Genomic DNA, 21,156 nt, shown 5'->3' with positions numbered 1-21,156 from the left:
TGCTGAAGACACCGCCGTTTTGGACCGCCGACACGGCGGAAGAAAATCACAAACTGCTCTTTTACACCTCCGCCGTTGCGGTCTTCTTGCACTTGCACACTTGAGAACGCCGACCACCACGGTTCCTGCACCTCCTTCCAGCACAACCACATCCCATTACAACACCCATAGAGCTCTCAGCTCGAAAGTGCGAGAAGATGGAAACCGAAACGGCTCGCTCACCTGTCGGCACCCTGATGCCACAGACCATATACACACAGAAAGCACTCAAACTGCAGGCCCGCAGAATTCGGAAAGGGACACACAGCTGCTGGGAATGCAAGCGGAGAAAGATCCGATGCACCTTTGCTGCTCCGGGTGATGCTATCTGCATCGGATGTCATCGTAGGGGCACCGACTGCAGAAGCCAGGATCTTCCTGAGGATCTTTCAACCCCAGCGGATCGAACACGTCAGATGGGAGACCGAATCATTCGGGTTGAGACGTTGATTGAGCAGCTGGTCAAGAAGATTGGAGGTGATCCATCCGCTGTGCAGGCACTGTTGAAACCCGCAAAGGCTTCTGTGGTAGTCAAAGATGATGGATCAACTGGCTCGGAATCAAGCCACCAGTTTGGTATTCTTGATGCTCCTCAGGTATGATGCATCATGCAACTGACTGGCATGACAAGCTATTGATACCCTTCTACAGGAAGGGCTGGATCTCGAAGATGAAAGTCTCGGTGTTCAACGCCCAAATCCTGCCGAGTGTCTCGCCAAGCTACGACCTGACGATGGCAAGCACGGCCGACTCTCCGAAGCACTGCATTCGGCATACCCATCTCGACAGGACCTTGACACTATCTACGGGCTCGGCGGAAACAAAGCTGGCTTGTTTGCCTTGGCATTGACCAGTGCCGACCCTGCGTCAGGCCTCGGCGGAAACAGTGACCCAAAAGTCGTGTTTGGAATTCCGCCCCGAGATCTCCATCCGGTCCTGGTAGCTCGACACATGCTTGTTCTTTGCCTGTCTCTACAGTACACCCACAGGAATGCATACACAGATCTCCCGCCTGACTGCGAAACTCCACGGACCATCATGCGGAGGCTAGCGGACACGGCAATCAGGCTCGTTACCACCAACGATGAAATGCTTAGCTCCATTGAGTCGTTGCATTGTATCCTGCTAGAGGGCTTATTCCAGATGAACTGCGGGAACCTACGCCGAGCCTGGCTGGCCTTCCGCCGCGCTATAACGGTCGGCCAGTTGATGGGTATTCATCGAAGCTACCAGCACCGGCCTCTGAGAATTCTCGACGCTTCGATGCCAGTGGCTCCCCAACACCTCTTTCATCGTCTTGTATGTGCAGATGCTGTTGTGTCCCTCATGCTTGGCCTTCCGCAAGGCGCAATGGAAGCAGCAGTGGCTTCACGTGTCCACCTGCCGGGTGACGACGCCCCCGTCAATAAACTCGAACGTCTTCAGATGGGTGTCGCAGCTCGGATCCTGGAGCGGAATGAATCTGATCCAAGCTTCCACGAGTATGCATCCACCAAAGCCCTTGATCTGGAGTTGCAGAAGATGGCAGGGGAACTGCCGGGAAGATGGTGGTTGCCACCCAGTCTCATTGGTGCCGGCAATGACGTGAGGGAGATGCTCGGGAGAATGTGGCAACTGATGAGGCAAGTATTCCACTACAACCTTTTGAACCAGCTTCATCTTCCATACATGTTGCTGCGATCCAGTAAGCAGTCTCTCGACCCGAGCAACTCTTCTTACAGCCGCGATGTCTGCGTCACCGCCTCGAGAGAGCTACTCACCCGCTTTGTCCTCTTCCGGGCCCAAGATAACGTCGCCTTCTGCTGCCGCGCTGTGGACTTCTACGCCCTCATGGCTGCCATGACGCTCCTTTTGGCACACCTGCAAGGTCATTGCCAACCCCCAGATCACAGCATTCTCGCCCACCAAAGGCTTGGAGATTTAGGCTTGGTGGAGGGGTATCTCGAGAACATGGACGCGTTCAACAAAGTCAATGCGGATGCGCTAAGCGAGAAGAGCGCTGGTCTGATACGCAGGCTCATGGCCATCGAGGCTGACGCGGCCAACGGGCGGCGAAAGTACGACACCCAGGCCGTTCACCGGTCTAGCTCCGAGTCCGTCACCACGCCGAGCCGTCAAAACGTCCTCCGTGTGTTTATTCCGTACTATGGGGTGGTCAAGATTGTGGCTACCGATGAAGTCATTTCCAAGGAGGCGGTCACATCTGACGCCGCTGGTTCCGCCACCGCGGTAACTGGACCTGACGCTCCGTCGTCTGCGGCGTTGATGCCGCAGTCAGCGTTCGAGCGGCAGCCCTCTCAGACACCTAACCAGGAGCAACAATTGTACGGAAACATGGTGCAAAGTCAACAAAGTTCTCAGGATCTTTTTGTTGGAGGTCCTGACTTTTCTTCACTCCCAGCCCAACATGGTTCTGGCCACTTGCAGCCTGAACACGACTCGTATCTTTACCCTGCTCTCACGGCAGGAGTGGACGACTGGGCTTTTCAAGGGGTTGACATGGCCTTCTTTGACTCTTTGATGAGGAGTAGGGACAATACGGGAGCTGGATTGGGGCCGGGGTATATCAGGGATCCGCCGACTGGGTACTGTGACTGGGAGACGCAATGAGAATATCATTGGGAACTCTCATTGCAGCTGCGCCGAAGTCCAAGGGAAAATGCAACACTTCCTCACCGGCGAGGGCTCATGATTGCTGAAAGGTCAGAGGAAACTGAGCAACCGTCGGGCGTATTGATCGAGAAGCCAAGCAGCTCGAGCGAGGAAAGGATGTGGGCTTCTTGCAAGAAACCTAGGACCCTCGGAAGGCCGACAAGAACGAAATCAAGAAGCTATACGTACAAGCCGGGGATGACGGGGTGATCAACAGGCGACAATCCAGTGCAAATACGCACCCTGTTGCAACTGCTGTCTTCTAGGCCACCATAGTGTCACTGGCCCACGTCGCAGCGCATATCAGGTAGGTCAACACAAACAGGCCTGCAGGTCACCAAAATGGCGAGGCAGATTGGCGATGATAGGCTATGGATGGCGGGGAACTGTTGCCACAGCGGTTGCAAACGTTTCGATCCTGGAAATATTGGCTCAATCGGCTGGCCTAGAAATATTATCAACCAACCTGCATTTTTCACCGGGTTGATGGGATTTAAAGGATAGGCACACACAACAGCAAAGGACAGTGCACAACAGTAGGAAAAGCCCAGATTTTGTCGCTGGTATATATATATATATCTGAACTCACCTCGTCATACTCTCGCAACAGGTTGTTCGTTACGCTCTGCCTTACCCTTAATCTGCGCGAGTCACACCACCGGCGACAATGGATGCCGATAATGACGAATGTTTGCTATTTGTGGACGATTCCAACGTGTGAATCGAGGCTCAGAAGTTCGCCGCCTCGGGCAATTCACATATGCCCAAGCTCACAGACGGTGATCAGGACCCACGTCTCCGGATCAATATAGGAAGGTTAGTCAACACACTCTGCGATGGCCGAATTCAGCGCCAATCTTACATCTACGGCTCTCGGCCACCGCCTAATGATTTGGTATGGGACCAATACAAGAAGTGCAGCTTCAAAACCAAGATATACGATCGCGGCGCCAATGGGAGGGAGAAGGAGGTGGACAACTCCATGTCGGCAGATATGACCGGGGAGGCTGTTGATCTTAGGGCCGTGGCGAAATTTGATCAAGCTGTCGAAGAGCGGAAAAAAAGAACAGTCTTTATCGTTATCACGGGAGATCGCGATATGCTCCCCGCGATCAGAAAGGTGTTGGGATGTGGCATCCGAGTGGAACTCCGGGATGGTCCAGCGAATACTTGAGGGAAAGAAATACCAATGGCCGACTATCGGTCAAGTTCTTGGACAACATATTCAACCAAGTGTCGTTCACCAACTTCCGCTCCACCCGAAACACCAGGGTCGTTCCCACCTACACGATTGTGAATTTGGAGCCAGAGGATCTCGCTGAGGAAACATGGAACGACTCTTACGTGGCGAAGGTCCTCCTCGAGTTGGGACGTTTGTTCTACACCACGCGTTCAAAGAATGGATCAGAAATATTCGTCGAGTTCCCCACGGTGAAGAACATCGAGGCCATCATCGTAAAAGCACGGGAACTGTTCGGCGAGAAGACCACCATCGTGTCATGGCCCGTCTATGCCAGTAGGTTCAACAAGGATGTGTCGGGGATTGTCGAGACGAGCAACATGCTTTTACCGCTGGAAAATGACAACCGAGCCTCCAGCTCCCCTCTCAGCACGAAGCACGACGCGCAAAGCTCCCTGGAAAACAGTGTTGATCTTGGAAATGGCCCGCCCGAAGCCGGAGACGAAAAAGCAGAAGTCCACGAGGCCGAGGCTGGGGGGGCGGAGATCCCGATGATGAGGAGGGCTGGGAGCAGGTGAAGTCTCGATCTCGGCCAGGGAGAGCTCACGGACGTGCTCAGCGTGGGACTCAAGGGTGTCCCAAAGGCCAGCATTGCGGAGATAGGGGTGAATGTGGTTATAAGCATACAAGCAAGGAAATGGCTCGCTTTCGGGATAATCCGACCAAGGACTTTAGGTTGTGGAAAACAAAGAGATGCACGGCTGTTGGGTGTCGCAGGGGCGAACGCTGTGCATTTGCTCACTCGACGGAGGAGACGTGGTGTCTTCGTGCAATGACTACGGTCACTCGACGGAAGATTGTAGGTTGTGAAACACCTGTGTTGGTGGATAGACGTTGGGATAGTTATATCTTTGTCTACAATGGGAAGGAAAAGACACTTCTGGTAATCTGTCGTTCTCTCAGGGTCGGAACTCTTTTGATATATGTTTTCAAAAACATCCCAGCACATCTCACCCTTTGAAAAAAAGAACCAGTTTTATTCGCCTCGTTACTAGTGACCTGGTGATTCAGTACACAGCTCCCATCCCAAATTCTAGCGTCCTCGTCAGCACTGTCGCCCCCAGGAACATGGATAAACTTCCACCATGGCCCGGGCCTTGCACAAGCGCCTTCGCGTCCCTGCTTCTCTCCATCAGCCCAACCCTCCCAGCATATTCTCGGACGGGGGTTTCATCTTTATTTCGGGTCCTCGGGAACCAACTAAACACCACACACCTCGCATAAGACTTTGCCCTTCCCTAACCATGTTATCGCCCAAAAAATGCTCTCTGCTCGTCGAAAGCCGTTGCCCCCTCGTCGCTCGTTTCCCCCTTTCCCCCCTCCTCCCCCTTTCTTACCATCTCATCATTTGCCACCTTTTCATCCCCACCACACAGGTTAAGATAGGATGCCCGGCTGGAAATATGCCTTCTCCCTCAGCAGAGAAGCCGTCAAGGCCGCCACACCCCCGGGAACGGTCCGGCTGATCGAGCCCACGGCCACGGTCGTCATTCCAGAGGGAGGCGTGACAACAACGGATCGTTTCTCAAAGTACCCCTCCCAACCCCAGACCCGGCAGACCCCCTGAACTGGGCCCCGTGGAGGAAGCTGGCGTGCATCAGCACCGTCTCTCTGTACGCCTTTGTGAGCAATTTCATCTCGGCTTGCATCGCGCCTGCGTTGCCGGTGTGGAATCTGGAGTTTCCCGAGGATCAGAGGAAGATTGAGGAGTTGATGCAGTTTGTTGCGGTAAGCTCTTTCCCTCATAAAAAGGGTGAAGGGTAATGATCGAGCTGACAGAAAAGATAGTACAATATTCTCCTGTTGGGGTTTGGAAATGTATTTCTCGTGCCGGTGGCGAATATCTTTGGGAGGAGGGCCATTGTCCTTATTTCGGCGCTCATTCTGTTCATCTCCACGGCTGTCGGGGCGACAACCTCCAACTTCGTTGGCATCTTGGTTGTGAGATGCTTTCAGGGATTTGGGAGTAGTGCGTCCGAGACGGTGGTGCCGGCGGTGGTGGGGGAGATGTATTTTGTGCATGAGAGGGGGAGGTGGATGGTATGTTTCTCTCGTTCTTCTCCAACATCGAACTCTCGCTGACGCGGCTGCTCAGGCGTTCTACACAGCAGCCCTAGCAAGCGGCTCCGTCGTGGGCGGTATATCAGGCGGCTACATCGCTGTCAGGCTGGGTTGGTTCCAAGTCTTTTGGGTCAGCGCTGTTCTGGCGGGCATCACGTTCTTGTGTTCGGTCTTATTCGTCCCGGAAACGATCTACGAACGTGGAGCCCACTGCTTGCCAATCCAGAGGAATCTTCCCCGACCATCGAGGTACTGGCCCCGGACACCTGCGCCGTACCTCAGTCTGGTTACTTTGCCATCGATGAGGATGACGCTGCCGTCGAGGTTTCGGTATACCGGGGAGTTAGACCCGACGTATACATGGTATCAGCCGTCATCTTCTGGGGACCTCAGCAGCTCCACTGCCATGACACCCACTAGATTTTCAAAGCAGGTCAGGTCGTCGAGAGCAACGGGCCCGGGGAACTTCTCCTACCACCCTTATACCTTTTCTGATTCGCTCAAGTTTGGGATGTACAGAGGTAGAATCAAGTACCAGTTTATGAAGCCGTGGTATACCCTCCGGCTGCCAGCCACGTGGATTGCCATGCTGCAGTATGGTGGCTTGGTCGGTGCTGTGGCCGTCATCTCCACCATCGGACCTCAGTTGCTCATTCTTCCACCATATGACTGGGGCGCGGATACGGGGCTTTTGTTCATAGGCGCGTTGATTGGTATAGTCTTTGGCGCTATCACCACTGCCCTCCTAGCAGACCGCCGGTTGAAGGCTTTTGCGAAGAAGCAAGACCACGGTTATGCCGAGCCGGAGACGAGACTGCCGATTATGTTGCCTGCTCTGGCGTTGGGGACGGGTGGGCTGTTGGTGTTTGGGTTCTGCGCGCAGTATCCGGGGGAGTACCAGTGGATTGGGCTTCAGGTGGCCTACGGGATGGTGGCTTTTGCGTTGACGCAGGTGCCGAGTTTGTGGTTCAGTTATGTGAGTGACCCCCACACACCTTCCATGATATCAGTGAGATTGAAGTTAACTGGTCATTTTCCAGCTCATTGACGCGTACAACCAGCTCGCCAGTGACTGCTTTGCCATGATCTGTATCTTGAGAGGAATGGTGCCATTCATTTGGTTGCTGTTTGTCATTCAGTGGATTGAGAGGGATGGGTATTTGGTTCCGTTTGGAGGTTTTACGGTGATTATGGGGGTATTTTCGTTGTTGATTGTGCCGATATTGTGGGCGGGGAAGAGGATGAGGATTGCTACGGCGAGGTATGTGGTTGGGAATCAGTGAGTGGGAGGTGGGGTTTGGATATTGTGATACCATTTATGCGTAATACTCTCTTTGTGTTTCTGGCCTTGATAGAGGAGGTTGACCAGTGATGCCCCATCCATTACATCTTCTCTGCATCGTGCATGCCCTTTTCATCATTTCTCGGAGGCTTGTGTCCGGCGAACCGGACCAGGCAGGTTGGTGGTTCTTCCATCAATTCGGGCAGGAAGGCACTCTTGAAACGAGTTGATTCAGGGTAAGAATTGCCTTGACTGCGGACGCATTGCTCCCATTGTCCAAGATTTAATGAGAAGTTTACCTCACAACCCGTGTCTTCCATTATCACCATCCAGCATCAGTATACCCCCGCCCAACCACCTCCAGGACTCCAAAATCAATCATCGTCTATCTGCTTCCGACAAGCACTTACTCCCGTCAACACAACAACCTCACGCCCAGCATCACACCACCGCCAACCAAACCCCATCCACAGTCCAGCATGTCTAACCCCGCCCCCACCACAGTCCCCATCCCCATCGACATCATCATCGTCGAAGACGCCGTCACAAAGCCAGCATGTCTCATCAAAGTATTCCCCTCCCCGTTCCCTTCCCCTTCCCCTTCCCATTTCCCTCCCCTTTGCTAACCCCCTATGCAATAGATGACCTGGAACTGGAACACCATAGACTCCTGCTTCCTCTCAGAGACGTAGCAAGTCAGAAGCGTTGGCCACATGGCAGCAGCCTGCATCGCCGTCCTCCTCCTCGCCCTTTTGCTAGAAGGTCTCCGGCGCCTGACTCGGGAATACGACCGCCACCTCCTCCGTCACCACGCCCACAAATGCCCCCATCACCAACATCACGGCCATCCCGGTGAGATAATCTTGATAGATACGGAACCTGTCCCTCCCCATCCTGTAGGAAGGAGGATGACGCCCTCGTCGTCTCTGAGGCCTCTGACGGCGGAGCAGTCGAGGGTGGCAAGTGCGGTTAATCTGAATGCGGCACATGGGGAGGGGATAGGACAAGTGGACGGGCAGTGTGCGAGCAGGCCGCGGCGGCAGAAGGAGGAGAGTCATCATACTGGGGGTGAACACGAGAGAAAGGAAGGGTGCGAGGGTTATAGGCCGGGGTTTTGTGAGCAGTTTTTGAGGGCGTTGTTGCATTTGGTTAACTTTGTGGTGGCTTATTTGTTGATGCTGTGAGTACTTTTCAGGGTGGGGAGGGGGTTGAAGGGATGTGCTGACGAGATTATAGGATGGGGATGTACTATAATGGGTTTGTGCTGTTCTCGATTTTCTTTGGGGTGTTTTTGGGGTATTTGTTGTTTCACTGGACGAGGGTGGGGAAGTAAGTGTTTCTGGAAAAAGAAGGCAAGTAAGATGAAGCTGACGTGTGTGTTGACGAGACAGACATGACAGTAAGCGGTGTGGCGAGTTGGAGGATGTGACTGTTTGTTGTGGGTGATGGCGAGGTCGAAGTAAGAAAAGACTGTCGAGTGTTGGGCATGGGCGATTCTCTCCTAGGTAATTGGTAATGCGCTGTATAGCAGGGTTTGAGGGAGCAGGAGTTAATGAATATCAGTTGGGATAGCTACTTTTTCTGCCTGTCCATGACGTGTGTGTAATGCTGTAGCCATGACATGGATGGGCAATGCCCTTGCTGTGATATTAACACATTAAACCATGAATTGTGAAGAACGGGACTGAATTCTTTTCGATGCCCACTGTTGCCGTACAAGGTGTTTTTTGGAACTGTAAAGGCTCAAAATAAGCCCACATCAACATAACCTCCATCGTAATTACATCATCCATCATATACACACTGGGTATCATCATATCCCATATCACACTCCCATACACACATCTTCAAGCACCCAACCCCATAACTACCGTCACCACAGTCACCAAAGTAATGATAATACTCCCCGACCGTCCCACTTGCTCAGCAGCACCAGCTGTCGAGCTGGTAGACACCACCTCCTCCCCATTCCCTCCCTCACCATCACCATTATCACCGCCACCGTCTCCAGTAGACGACGAACCATTAGAAGTACTCGTCGAAGTAGTCGTCGTCGTTGGCGGGCTCCAAGTCTTGTACGTATTTGGCACGACATCCCTGAAGGAATTGTAAAAATACTCGTCGCAGTTGGTGTAGCACGTGTACTGATCGCGAAAGACGGTGTAGCCGAGATGAATCGCCTGTGCATACAAGGTATTATCCATGTTCCACGCATCGGTGATGGTAGCTTCCGCGTCGTGGTTGGCCTGCCGCTCCCCCAAGTCTCGCTTCTTGTCGTAGACGGCTGTGTTGTACCACTCCTTCATTGCTATCCCCTTCCCCGAGAGAGCCGAGACGCGGGTGGCGATGCAGGAGGGCATGATGTAGAGGGAGACGGTCTCGCGCCTCCCGTTGTGGGAGGTGATGGAGGTTTCGATGCGGCGGTACTCGAAGTGGTATTTACCCGAGGGGCAGCAGGCTAGGCCCGTGGCGGTTACGTCGTAGGTTTTGGTGGGTGAGGGCTCGCTGAAGACGAAGGTTGGGAGGTCGAAGCGGCCCGAGGTGAAGGTTTTTGCGACGGAGTAGCCTACCGGGCACTCCGAGTACCAGGTTTGGATGTCGGGGTTCTCGGCGGATTGGGGGGCTACGGTGGCGGAGGGGAAGCATTCTGGGTGGAGGTAGGTGTTTGGTTCGCCGAAGCCGGTGTGGGTGCAGCGGAGCCAGTCGGGGGAGGGGTTGGGCCAGGACATCCAGCAGTAGGTTGAGACTTGCCAGAAGTTGGACTCGGCGAGGCAGGACGGGTCGGGGGTGAATTGGGTTGCTGGGAAGGGGGGAGGGGGTGTGTAGGTGAAGGTGGAGGGAGGGGGTGTTTTCTCGGGGGGTTGTGGGAGGGGGTTGCTTGGGTTGCAAGCGATGCCATAGCATGTTGATGTCGTCTCAGCACCGGGGTAGATGTATTTCCAGATGGCTAGCAAAGGGTCAGTATAACGGATGTAAGAGGGAGCATCAGCACAAGCTCAACACTCACTTGCTGCTTGGGCAAATATCTTGTCTTGGTCATAGTCGTATGCCGCGGTCGTGGTCGTGGCACGAATGGTGATGGTGGATCTCCCAGACGTCTCTACCCGATATGTATTCTGGTTCAGAGTGAGCGTTTGACCCGAAAGCCGCTCAATCGACTCGGCAATGCAAGTAGCTCGCAAGGTCCCTGAGCCTGGCCATGAGGTGGTTGACACAGAAAAGTCAAAACCGGTCGGGCAGCAGTAGCTGGTGGCGAGGGAAACATCTTGCAACTCTGTTCCAGTGAACGACCAGGCTGGGGTCATGCCAACCGGGCAGTCACTGAAAGCAATTCTTTCATCATAGCCGGTGGCGCCAGCAGCCCTCATGGAGCAACCCTCGCCTATGCCTAGATTGTAACGAGTGCATCGTCCATCACCATAAGCGGGACGTGTGCAAAGTTCATCCACCCATAGGTTGGTCGTCGCGAGACAGGATGGGTTGAGGGTAAGGACACCCGTTGTGGTGGGCGCAAGAGTTTCCATTCTGACTGGTATCAGAAGATTGCGCGCTCATAGATTGAGCATAAGGCTGTTGTGATGAGACAGGGGATGTGGAGGAGTATTTGAACTGCCATTGTAAACGCGCTTGACTGGATGTATCCGTAAACTAAGCCAATAGTTCCTCAAAGAGTCAGGCTTACCACCTTGGCGCAGGGTTGTTTTGGTCTTGGTGAACCCATATCTAGAAGGCAATTGGTTAGCACGGCAAAACATCACCTCCAGGAAGGATCAGAAACCTAGTTGAGATACCGGCGACCGGGCCGCGGGTTACGACAAACACAATGGCATTTGGGTGGGCCTGTTGTTGCGTGAGAAGTCATCTACTTGACCAAGGTGAATGCCATGCTGTGAGACCAGTGTACAATGGAAGAAACTGGCAATTCCTGAGATAATAATACTGCTCCAGTTAGAAGAGGTGAGAAGATCTAAAATAAACATCTATACAGTTGGTAGTCATGTAGATTGAGTTTTCCTAGATGCCAGACGAAGCTTCACATGCCCACCCCGAGCGCCACAAAATGAAGCTTGAAAGCTCGAGTGGAGCAAGAAGCTTGGGGGCATCAGCTCCACTCTTCACCAGCGGGGCACATTCCTGCCGCTATTCACCGCCAAAAATTTCTGGGGAACTCGCTCGAACAACGAGTGCGCTGGACTGACTGTCAATCATCCGCATCAACCCCAGACCCATCACAAGTCTTTGCAGAAATTGACTTGCAACAGCACCCCACACCATGGCAGGATCATCATTAAAGAAGCGCTCCTTCAGCGACGGCCCCAAGGGCAAGGCACAAAGACCAACCAAGAAGCAGAGACAAGTCGCCGCATACCACAGCAGCTCCGAGGAAGAAGACTCCGAGAATGACGAAGGCGGTGCCATTCCCTCCAACCTGCTCGATTCGGACGAAGAGGATCTAGACAACCTCGAGGCCGACGACGGCGCCTCCACCGAAGCCGAAGACTCAGATTCCCAGTCCGACAGCGATTCGGCGCCAAATTCCAAGTCCAAATCCCAACAACCAAAATCAGAGACAAAACAGAAGAAATTTGTCGCCAAAGATGCGCCAGCTTCAGATAACTCCTCCGGCGACGAGGATGGCGATGGCGATGACGGATCTTCAAACGAGGACGACGACGCCCACAGCGGCAGCGACGATGGGCTTGGCACAGGCGTGAACCGCATGAAGTCGAAGCGCAACGACCCAGAAGCCTTCGCGACGTCCATCTCCAAGATGCTTTCCAGTAAACTCCCTACCTCCAAGCGCGCCGATCCAATTGTAGCGCGCAGCGCGGTAGCGGCGGAGAATGCGAAGCAGCTGGTGGACACTGCGCTCGAGGCCAAAGCACGCAAGAGATTGCGCGAGCAGAAGCGGTTGGCGATGGAGAAGGGCCGCGTGAGAGATGTGTTGGTACCTAGCACCAAGCGCACACTGAACCTGCAGACGGGCGAGATTGAGGAGGAACTTGAGGATGGTGCTGAGACAACTGGCCAGCTTTTGGCGACGGAGAGGAGGTTGAGGAAGGTTGCGCAACGTGGTGTGGTCAAACTTTTCAATGCCGTGCGCGCAGCTCAGGTCAAGGCTTCGGAGGCGGAAAGGGTGGTCAGAAAGGAGGGTATGGTGGGTGTTAAGAGGAAGGAGGAGAAGATTACCGAGATGAGCAGGAAAGGCTTCCTGGACCTCATTGCGAATGGGGGTGGAGGGTTGAAGAAGGGTGGCTTGGAGGAGGCATAGAGTGATCTCTCCATTACAGATGTTGGGGAGACAGAGGGGTGTTCTACTGCTTATAGAGCAGAGGTTACATCTTATTTACACATGGCCCCAGTATAGGATGCCTTACTACTATTTTACATGTACACATGCTCGATCAGAGCAAGAGATTCCCAGACCATCCCGGAGCCGCAAGATTTGTCATCAGTTACATCGTGAGCTATTGCGCGGAAAACGCACTAGCCAACCCCCTATGCTTTTGGTATCTATCTTTAACAACTATGCCCGTGTATCGCTGCCGCAACGCCGACCAAGAAACGATAATCCGGAGAATGCAATATATATTGGCAGGCCTTAGTTGAAGTCGCTCGACTGAAGGTTCCTTGTCATGGAGGGGAGCTTGACCCGGAGGCCATCCAGCTCGGGAGTCATGATGACCTGGCAGCCCAGCCGACTGGTCTCAGTAAGACCGAAGGCAAGATCGAGCATGTCGTTCTCATCATCATCCGGCTCGGGCATCTTGTCGTAGTAGTCAGGGTCCTCAACAATGACGTGGCATGTCGAGCAGGCGCAGGAACCGCCACAGGCACCCTCCATCTCCAAATCATGAGCCTGGGCAATATCCAAGAGGTTGTCGCCCTTGCAAACGGCAATCTTAGTCTCAACACCCTCCTTGTCGATGAAGGTTACCCAAAGCCTTTGATGTGTTAGTTCAAGGATGTCGAAAAGGGGGGTTTTTGCACATACTCTTCACCTGGCTTTGGGGTGTCGACATGACCATGGAAAAGTGAGGCTGAGGTGGACAAGGTGCGAGGTTGAGCAGAGGATGTGGTCGGTACACATACACGGCGAGGGGCGGAGGCAGCGGCGGAGGAGAGCACCGAGGACCGGGCCGGACCGGAAGGTCTCAAGGTGGCGGTCGGCCTGCTGTAGCACCGGAGCTGTTGTGCCTGTTGTGTAAGGGAAGTTGTCGCATTCTTGCTGGAGGCAACCCTTAGTCTCGGGAGGACGCTGGCAAAAATTCTTTGGGTCGACATCCTGACTGTTTGGCGTGTGTTTATATCTCCAGGAAGACTTGAGAGGGAAACAAGCGTGGGAAGCTGGAGAGAAAAAGCAAACAGCCTAGAAGGCTCCGAAACCCGGGGAAAGCTGCGAGTGACAAACAACCTAATGGCCGAGAAACCCCTCCCGAGAGGTACAATATATACAATACGCAAACTGAGGGCTCTTCGGTGTCTATTCACTGCCTCATGCAAAAAGGGCACACGGTGGAGCAGGTATGGTTATTTGAGACGAGGGAGGCAACTGAATAATGAATTATCATTATCTGATCTAACATTCGTCCATTCAACATCCCGATAAACGATATGAAAATTTACCCGCAAAAGATGACAGTAGCCAAGCATTGAGGTGGGCGGGCGGCGCTTATCGGCGGCCCCGATAATGCAATACGGGGATGGCGCTTGGGCTCTTTTGGGGTAGCTCTTGCATGCTTAGCTTATCGCCAAATGATTTCACCGCACCTCATTGTGTCCCAGCACATGCGAAATATCAGCGGGGCAATTCGCCAGAGAACCCAGCCCAAAATTCACCACCATAACATGCTCCTGCGCCTACAGAAGCACCAGTAACCAGCATGGCTCACCACAGTGACAACGGGGTCAATCCCCTGAGACCCTACTACATTCCCCCTTCGATCGGCGAACCTCCCGAATCCCTCCCCACACCACCCGGCCCAAAAGCCTTCGCCCAAGCCGGCAACTCAACCGGCCAGTATGCTACTAAGGCACGCGACCTCTTTTCCGACATCGACTACAAGAACTACATAGCCGAGCCTTCGCCATCAGTTGTACAGACAGTCAAGGAGGTGCTGGACGAGCTGCTGTGGAAGTACTCGTCGGTGCTGATGGCCCAACCCTTCGATGTGGCCAAGACCATCATGCAAGTCAGGAAACAGGATGATTTGGGAGGACTAGCAGCTGCCGCTGAGGAAGCAGAGGAGGCAAGGCGACAGCAAGCACAAGCAGCGGCTGCTGCTGCTGCGAATCCGTGGAATACTCAGTTTGACGACGAGGTATGCTGCCGTTGGGTATCGTGGGCAACACCATCGAACCACGCCCCACTTCCATACCCCAAGCAGACGACTAACACGCAACTTACAGGAACAAGCCCACGACTCAGACTCGGATGCCGATGAAATGGCATATTTCACCTCAAATCAACCACGAACTCCCTCTCCAACAGCTACCCGCGGGAGACCGAACCCAATGACCCCACTTGATACCCCACGAACGCCTGGAAAGCCAGCCCCTGTACCGGCACATCAACTGGCCATTCGAACCCCCGACTCTGTGTTGGAAGTTATCGCACAGCTATGGCAGAAGGAAGGTGCGTGGGGTGTTTGGAAGGGTTCAAACGTGACCTTTATCTACTCGGTACTCCACTCGTTACTGGAGAACTGGTCCAGGAGTCTACTCAGCGCCCTTCTCAACGTACCAGACCTCGGCGTCAAGAACGATGCGGACCGGTTGATTGATATCGCTGCACCATATCCATGGGCCTCTCTTTGTGTGGCTGCCGCCGCGGCGGTTGTTACTGGCCTGATCCTCTCTCCCCTGGATCTGATCCGCACACGGTATGCCTCCTTGAAGCTGTCTTGTTCTACCATGTACTAAAAAACGTTTAGCATGATTATCACATCCACCTCTCGCGCTTCCAGGCGCACCTTGACCGCCCTCCGCAGCCTCCCCTCCTACTTCTGCCCCTCCGCCGTCTTTTTCCCAACGGTCCTCCACTCCCTCGTCCACCCTCTCCTTACCCTTTCAACACCCCTTGTTCTCCGAACACAATTCATGATCGACAGGGAGATTGCTCCCGCGAGCTTCTCCATCGCCAAATTCTGCTCCTCGGCTGTAGCGCTGTGCATCAAGCTCCCACTCGAGACGGTCCTCCGCAGAGGTCAGGTCGCGGTCCTCAACACATCAGAGTACCTCCAAGCTCTCGAGGCGCCTCCTCCTGTCAAGGGCAAGAAGAGTGCTGTGGCACCGCCAGAAAGTCTGGAGACTATTGTCCCTGTTGGGAAATACAATGGTGTGTTTGGGACGATGTACAGTATTGTCAATGAGGAGGGGTCGCATGCTGTTGTTAAGCCTTCGAAGGTGGTGGAGACAGCGAGGGGAAGGAAGAAGGGGGGGAAGCAGGCAAAGGAGCAGCAGTCGATTTCGGAGACGGTGTATAGACGGGGTCAGGGGTTGAATGGGTTGGCGAGGGGTTGGAATGTGAATTGGTGGGGGCTGGTTGGGCTTTGGGTTGCGGGGGTGATGGGGGCTGGTGGGGATGGGGAATTTTAAGGGGGAGGTTGGGGGTGGTTTTGGATATGAGGTGGGGAAAAAAAAGATGTATATACACGTCTTTTGGTCAGGATGGGTGGTATGCTATGGGAAAAGAAGAGTGGGAAAGGGATTTCATTTTCTACAAGATGACTTTTATGAAAGAGGCAGGCGTTTTTTTTTGTGGCTTTTCTTTTTGTTTTGTTCAAAGAGATGGATGGGTTGGGTTGGGTTGGGAGGAGGGGTTTGGTATTTTTGTGACTTTATTATGAGGTTTTTGATAAAGAGGATATATATGATTCTCCGCTCATGAAAAAAAAACGGAGAGATTGTTGATAGACATTTGGTTGGGATTTGTGTTTGGTTGTTGTGAGGTGTGCTAGGTATTAGAGCCTGGGTGTTGAGCGTGGAGGTCTGTAGCGAGGTACTTTGTTGCTGGGTAGTGTGCATCTTCTTTATGGTCACAATTGCTGAGTCATGTGTGTGTTGGTGTTCACCTATTTGAGCACGTTGTAGATGGAGGCCTTTTTTTTTCTCTCTTTTTGTGTGTGTTTTGCACAGGTGAATATAGGTGCTTAGTATGTTCGTAGTTCAAGATTTCGGGTTTTTATTTTTCATAAAGTGTGGTAGGTGAGGAAGATGACATTGTCCTTCGCCAACCCCTTCATGTATATTTTGACTTTTTGAAAGGCTAAAAATGAAAAAGGGTTCTCAGGGGGAAAGACGAAATATTTATCTGGACCAATTGTTCGATAAGGGTTGAATGAGTTCTCGAGAGGTTGTATATCTCGTGTTGGTCAGCAGTACGCTGACGACGTGGATACTTGCGACGGTCATCTGCAGTGTAACAAGAATGGTGGCCCGGTCGATACTTCGCATGAAACATCTGGGTGAAGACGGAAGAATGAGTAATGTGTCGTCAGATGAAAGAGTACAAGAACAATTGGCTGTAAATTGTCACGCCTCGTACTTTTTATTCAAAGGATTGGACGTCCAAGCAACACGGTGAAAAATCAAGACTCACTTGACGGTGTGGATTAGTGACCACGGTGAGGTCCCAAAAAGTTCCTTGGGTGAGACGAAAGCTCAGCCTACTAACCACTATTTGAGCTATGTTAAACCCGTCCAAGCCTGCCTTCAGTGTGGGCAATGAGCTGAGCCAGACTTGACTTGACTTGGCTCAGTTGAGCTGAGCTGAGCCAAGTCAAGTCATCCCTATATTGGCCTGAGCCAAGTCAAATCTTCCTATTGGCTCAGCTCAGAAGATCAGTGATCTCTTTAGCCCCACAAAAAGTGGTGATATCCGGTATGGTAGTGAGGTGGCCGGCAGGGCACCCTCTGTACCTACCCACCGGTGCCCTCCGCGGAACCAGTGCTCCGGCCCACCCGGCCCGGAAAAACCACTTCCTGTAGATTTAATAATCTTCCTAAGCCAATTTAAGTTATAACACCTTCAAGTTAAGCTTGACGTGGCCGGGCTGAGCCAAATCAAGTCAAGGGCCTGCTCAGCTCAGATCAGCTCATTTCCCACCCTGCCTGCCTTCCAGTACCCGCCATGATATCAGTCAGAGATTGCTTGGCTCTCATTCTGGTTGAACACTTGGCTCTTGCTCTTGTTGAACACGAGATATGGCGGGTAATCCCACGGATCCGCCGGGTCTTTTAACCACTCAGGAAAGGTCCATCTAACAGCGGGAAAGAACTCTTTGGGTAGGAACCATGCCAGCACGCCCCTGTTCTTGAAGTCCAGATACAGCCCCGTATTATTCTTTTGCCAACCTCCATACCAACCGTTAGAGACGCAAGGGTCAATGATTTGATGCTGGACTTGGTCGGTAACGTCGGTCAGGCTCACGTATGCAGTATAATCGTCATTGTTATACATCACAAACTGGCAAGTGGAGCTGTCGTTGGAGAAGCTAAGAAAACCAGACTCCCATGTCATGTTTTCGTGATTCGGGAAGAAGGCTTTGGTTCCAGTAGTCCATACTGGTGAGCAGTTAGTTTCTGCTATATCTAGGCATTGTTTTGGCGGGCCTGGGTAGGCTCGGAAAGTCAGAGGGGAACACTAACAATCAAACGATGCCCGACAGTCTGCCTGGACGAGTGGTGGAAATTCTGTCATGTTGAAACAAGTTGCGTCGGGGTCGACAGAATTGGCAAATGTATTGGCCTCGTTTTGGTCATCGGTGGAATACTTCAGGATCTTGACGTATGCTATTTTTGATTCACTATTCGACTGGTTTTCCGAGATGTTGAATGTCGCCTCCCAGTCATTTTTGATATTCGGTTGGTAGTAAAGATATTTCGCTAGGCTGGGCAAGATCTGCTTCAAGCTAATGTACGTGTACCAGGGCTCGATATCGAGTTGGCTGAGTATGATGCTGCAGCCTTTGTAGAGCATTTCTTTGGGCTCTTCATACTTCAGCTCGATGACTTGATTTGCATCAGCGCTTTCTATGTAAGGCAGTCATAGTTAGCAAGAGGATAGATAGCTTTGTAGTAGAGGGAGGCTATACATGGCGACTTACCGTTGAATTGATCCAAGACGTGGTAGCAATCCAGTTCATTCATCATACTGTCGAAAATCCAGCCGTGTTTTGCAGGATCAGCCTGCCCCCCAAGAGCGAGTCCGGCGAGCCAAAGCACAGAGAGGATTGTAAAGCCCAGCATCGTGCTGATCGGGTGTTGGGCCGCTGGGTGTGGAGGTGTGTGTCTGAAAAACAGAGCGTGGATTTGTGACAACTTTGGGCAGGGTGTTCTATACTTGAATATCAATCAAGGAAGGAACATTGTGACAGAGAAGCCCGCCACTTTCCCTCCGACGTCTACTGACTTGTGACAGTATGGCGGGGTAACCATCAACCGAGTTTTGTGCAGAGAGAGATTCGATCTTGACCGCAACGCATAACACTTCTTTGATTTCAGAAAACACTTATTTTCGACCTGGGCACCAAAATAATTCTACAGTCTATGTAGCTGATTACTGAGCGGTGCATCCAGACGACTTCTCAGAACATGATACAATTAGTATCCTCGTCTCATCACGATCAAAGTTCTTCCAAGATAATCCCCCCCCAGCCGCTTACTCTAAGAGATACGACCGTCAACGTCCCCTACATACCAGCCAATTTCCCCCAGATTATCCTGCCGCAGCTGCTCAAGACTGTGAGATACTACCATCACCTCGGCTGGTATGTTTCCTCCCAGAAACTGTCTTACATCTTCGATTCTGATCTTGTTGTGCCCTGGGTGTGTGGGTGGCGTTGGTATGATAGGCATATGCACCAATCCAAGCTCATATCATACGTTGGCCCACTGGCCATACTGGTCGTTTCGAACGCAAGGGTCGTAGACATAGGCAGTCATTTCGATGGCGGCGATGGGTAGGTTGAGTTGATACGGTAAGTTGTTGTAGTTGCAAACGAAGCCAGCACAACTGTTGACGCCGATGGTCACGCACATTCGAGGATCGAGGTCCCGTTTTCCTGTTCCGCATGATGCTTTTCATTTTATGTTCAGAGAAATGCAGGTGGAGAGGTAGACAGTGTGGTGATTTTAGAGGATTTCAGCTTACTGCCTATATTGTTGATTACGCTGTGGCAATCATTGACAACAGGATGTGCGCTGAGGGCGGTGAGGCGCCGAGGGGCGAGCTTTTCTGTTGTTGTGCGGAGACGGGCTCAACCGGGCCGGCTACGGCTAGCTGAATGACCATGGAGAGGAAGACCAACATCATAGAGGCGATCATTCTACTGTGGAGCTTTGTAATCTCTGGGTAGGTCTGAGGGTTCTGCTATTGTTCAAAGAAGCAGGACCATTTCACCACTGAGGAAGAAGATCTAGGGCGCTTTATAGAAGTCCTACTAACACCACGGCTTATATTCCTGTCTAGTGACAGTCGAGCAAACGGCCGCTGACCACAGCACTGTCTGTTTCATCTCAACTCTTCAAATGGGACGCGTGTCCTATTCAACAGGCGGAGAATGTGGAAGATATGATGGGAAGGATGGAGATGGCCCCGCGATACCCATCTGATCTTTGGGAGCGACGAAGCGTCACATTATCAACCGCGCGCGTACGCTGCCTAGTTGCCTTGCGCGCGTAGCTGCCATATTGACCGTCTTGCTCCCAGTTCTATCATACCACTGGTAGGACCTGTCCTGTGGGGAGGGCAACTAGCCAACAAAGTGAAGTGCAGAGCTTTCAAAGTGAATAAACAATATGATACACGAAAAGCACGGTTGCATAGGAAGTTACTCCTCTGTCGAGTATAAATTCCCGGCAATTTTGAGATCGTACCTGCATTTGACCCTCAAACATTGAGGAGCCTCTTCGTTCGATCACCTTGCGTCTGGTGGCCCATCACCTACCTACCTACCTGCCTGCCTAGCCAACTATCTGTTTACTGTCAAACAAAACAATCACAATAGCTAAGAAGTGGACAAACAAGGAGGTGGCTAACAAGAGGATAACAAACAAGAGATCCTCAGCCGAAGCCTTTAAGGACTCGGATTCCGAAGGTATGGATTTTCCTTCAACCCCTTAGAGCTCTTTGTTTACATCAGACCATACACTGACCTACTTCTCTCCAGATAAACTAATCACTCTAATAATCCCTGTTTCCCTCATCAAGAAACAGTACCTTGAACAGGTCACATGGTATGTTCTTTCATTCTCACCTTGCTCTTCCCGATTCTTGATCTCAAATCTTCCAAGATCACCTTGCTAACTTGTTTCACCTACCCCAGGACATGCCACGTCTGCGGCACCAGCGGCAACAAAGCGCCGTTCCCTTGCGAACCCTGGAATGGGGTTTGGGGACACTGATTTCTTTTGAGCACCGGGCTCACTTGCGACGATAGACGCCAAGGGAATGGTGTTCTTGCGACTAAAGACGCCAAGAGGAAAATAGGGGAATGATAATTTGGGATGGGAGGACATTGAGAATTTTGGGCTATTTGCCTCGAGCAGGTGGCTGATAGCTAGAGCCTTGGTTCCAAATCCCACGTTTCGTTGTTTTCACTTTGTGGAAATTACTATTTTGTGGCTTTCCGTAGTTTGATTATTTTCGTCTGAATTATTATCGAGATCAACAGAACTCTGCATCTTCCAGCGGAATTTCAAGAAAAAGAAGAACTAGGCTGGTTACACGAATCTCACGAACGCCGCGGCCACGCGCGCGGGCTTTTTCTTCATGAACGCTCCCACGCATGCCCTCAGGCGTAATCTCGACGTTTACACTCGCACGCCCTCAGGCGTAATCTCGACGTTTACACTCGCACGCCCTCAACGCCGAATTAGC

At 52.3% G+C, this 21,156-nt stretch overlaps 9 protein-coding genes across 9 annotated transcripts; 6 read left to right on the top strand and 3 right to left on the bottom strand.

The window, feature by feature from the left end:
- Positions 1-67: 67 nt before the first annotated feature.
- Positions 68-2,649, top strand: QC764_206360 (uncharacterized protein; the record flags this gene model as incomplete). Its single annotated transcript, XM_062944343.1, has 2 exons — positions 68-635; positions 691-2,649. Exons 1-2 carry the CDS (start codon positions 198-200, stop codon positions 2,647-2,649), a joined length of 2,397 nt encoding a protein of 798 aa, XP_062803159.1. The 5' UTR covers positions 68-197.
- Positions 2,650-5,318: 2,669 nt separating this feature from the next.
- Positions 5,319-7,275, top strand: QC764_206340 (uncharacterized protein; the record flags this gene model as incomplete). Its single annotated transcript, XM_062944342.1, has 5 exons — positions 5,319-5,451; positions 5,481-5,659; positions 5,720-5,971; positions 6,027-6,968; positions 7,033-7,275. 5 exons carry the CDS (start codon positions 5,319-5,321, stop codon positions 7,273-7,275), a joined length of 1,749 nt encoding a protein of 582 aa, XP_062803158.1.
- Positions 7,276-7,753: 478 nt separating this feature from the next.
- QC764_0037310 (uncharacterized protein) lies at positions 7,754-7,919 on the top strand (the record flags this gene model as incomplete). The annotated part of the gene is made up of 2 exons (XM_062940251.1): positions 7,754-7,857; positions 7,916-7,919. The coding sequence occupies 2 exons, from the start codon at positions 7,754-7,756 to the stop codon at positions 7,917-7,919; spliced, it is 108 nt and encodes a 35-aa protein (XP_062803157.1).
- Positions 7,920-7,987: 68 nt separating this feature from the next.
- CTR3_1 (Copper Transporter integral membrane protein that functions in high affinity copper transport) lies at positions 7,988-8,847 on the top strand (the record flags this gene model as incomplete). The annotated part of the gene is made up of 3 exons (XM_062944341.1): positions 7,988-8,454; positions 8,511-8,603; positions 8,666-8,847. 3 exons carry the CDS (start codon positions 7,988-7,990, stop codon positions 8,718-8,720), a joined length of 615 nt encoding a protein of 204 aa, XP_062803156.1. The 3' UTR covers positions 8,721-8,847.
- Positions 8,848-8,943: 96 nt separating this feature from the next.
- QC764_206320 (uncharacterized protein) lies at positions 8,944-11,308 on the bottom strand. The gene is made up of 2 exons (XM_062944340.1): positions 10,282-11,308; positions 8,944-10,221 (listed from the first exon to the last, which is right to left on the bottom strand). Exons 1-2 carry the CDS (start codon positions 10,796-10,798, stop codon positions 9,122-9,124), a joined length of 1,617 nt encoding a protein of 538 aa, XP_062803155.1. The 5' UTR covers positions 10,799-11,308; the 3' UTR covers positions 8,944-9,121.
- A 239-nt stretch (positions 11,309-11,547) lies between these two features.
- RRP15 (pre-60S ribosomal particles component) lies at positions 11,548-12,546 on the top strand (the record flags this gene model as incomplete). The annotated part of the gene is made up of 1 exon (XM_062944339.1): positions 11,548-12,546. The coding sequence occupies one exon, from the start codon at positions 11,548-11,550 to the stop codon at positions 12,544-12,546; it is 999 nt and encodes a 332-aa protein (XP_062803154.1).
- Positions 12,547-12,549: 3 nt separating this feature from the next.
- On the bottom strand, positions 12,550-13,879 carry YAH1 (mitochondrial matrix iron-sulfur protein). The gene is made up of 2 exons (XM_062944338.1): positions 13,270-13,879; positions 12,550-13,219 (listed from the first exon to the last, which is right to left on the bottom strand). Exons 1-2 carry the CDS (start codon positions 13,557-13,559, stop codon positions 12,877-12,879), a joined length of 633 nt encoding a protein of 210 aa, XP_062803153.1. The 5' UTR covers positions 13,560-13,879; the 3' UTR covers positions 12,550-12,876.
- Positions 13,357-15,872, top strand: QC764_206290 (uncharacterized protein; the record flags this gene model as incomplete). The annotated part of the gene is made up of 3 exons (XM_062944337.1): positions 13,357-14,596; positions 14,685-15,157; positions 15,209-15,872. The coding sequence occupies exons 1-3, from the start codon at positions 14,159-14,161 to the stop codon at positions 15,870-15,872; spliced, it is 1,575 nt and encodes a 524-aa protein (XP_062803152.1). The 5' UTR covers positions 13,357-14,158.
- A 1,540-nt stretch (positions 15,873-17,412) lies between these two features.
- On the bottom strand, positions 17,413-18,590 carry QC764_206285 (uncharacterized protein; the record flags this gene model as incomplete). Its single annotated transcript, XM_062944336.1, has 3 exons — positions 18,383-18,590; positions 17,925-18,308; positions 17,413-17,840 (listed from the first exon to the last, which is right to left on the bottom strand). Exons 1-3 carry the CDS (start codon positions 18,522-18,524, stop codon positions 17,413-17,415), a joined length of 954 nt encoding a protein of 317 aa, XP_062803151.1. The 5' UTR covers positions 18,525-18,590.
- Positions 18,591-21,156: the final 2,566 nt, after the last annotated feature.

Source organism: Podospora pseudoanserina, chromosome 2 (genome assembly GCF_035222485.1).
Source record: "Podospora pseudoanserina strain CBS 124.78 chromosome 2, whole genome shotgun sequence".
NCBI lineage: Eukaryota > Fungi > Ascomycota > Sordariomycetes > Sordariales > Podosporaceae > Podospora > Podospora pseudoanserina.
The sequence above is the reverse complement of the archived record's forward strand: the minus strand, read 5'-3'. Positions and strand labels throughout refer to the sequence as shown.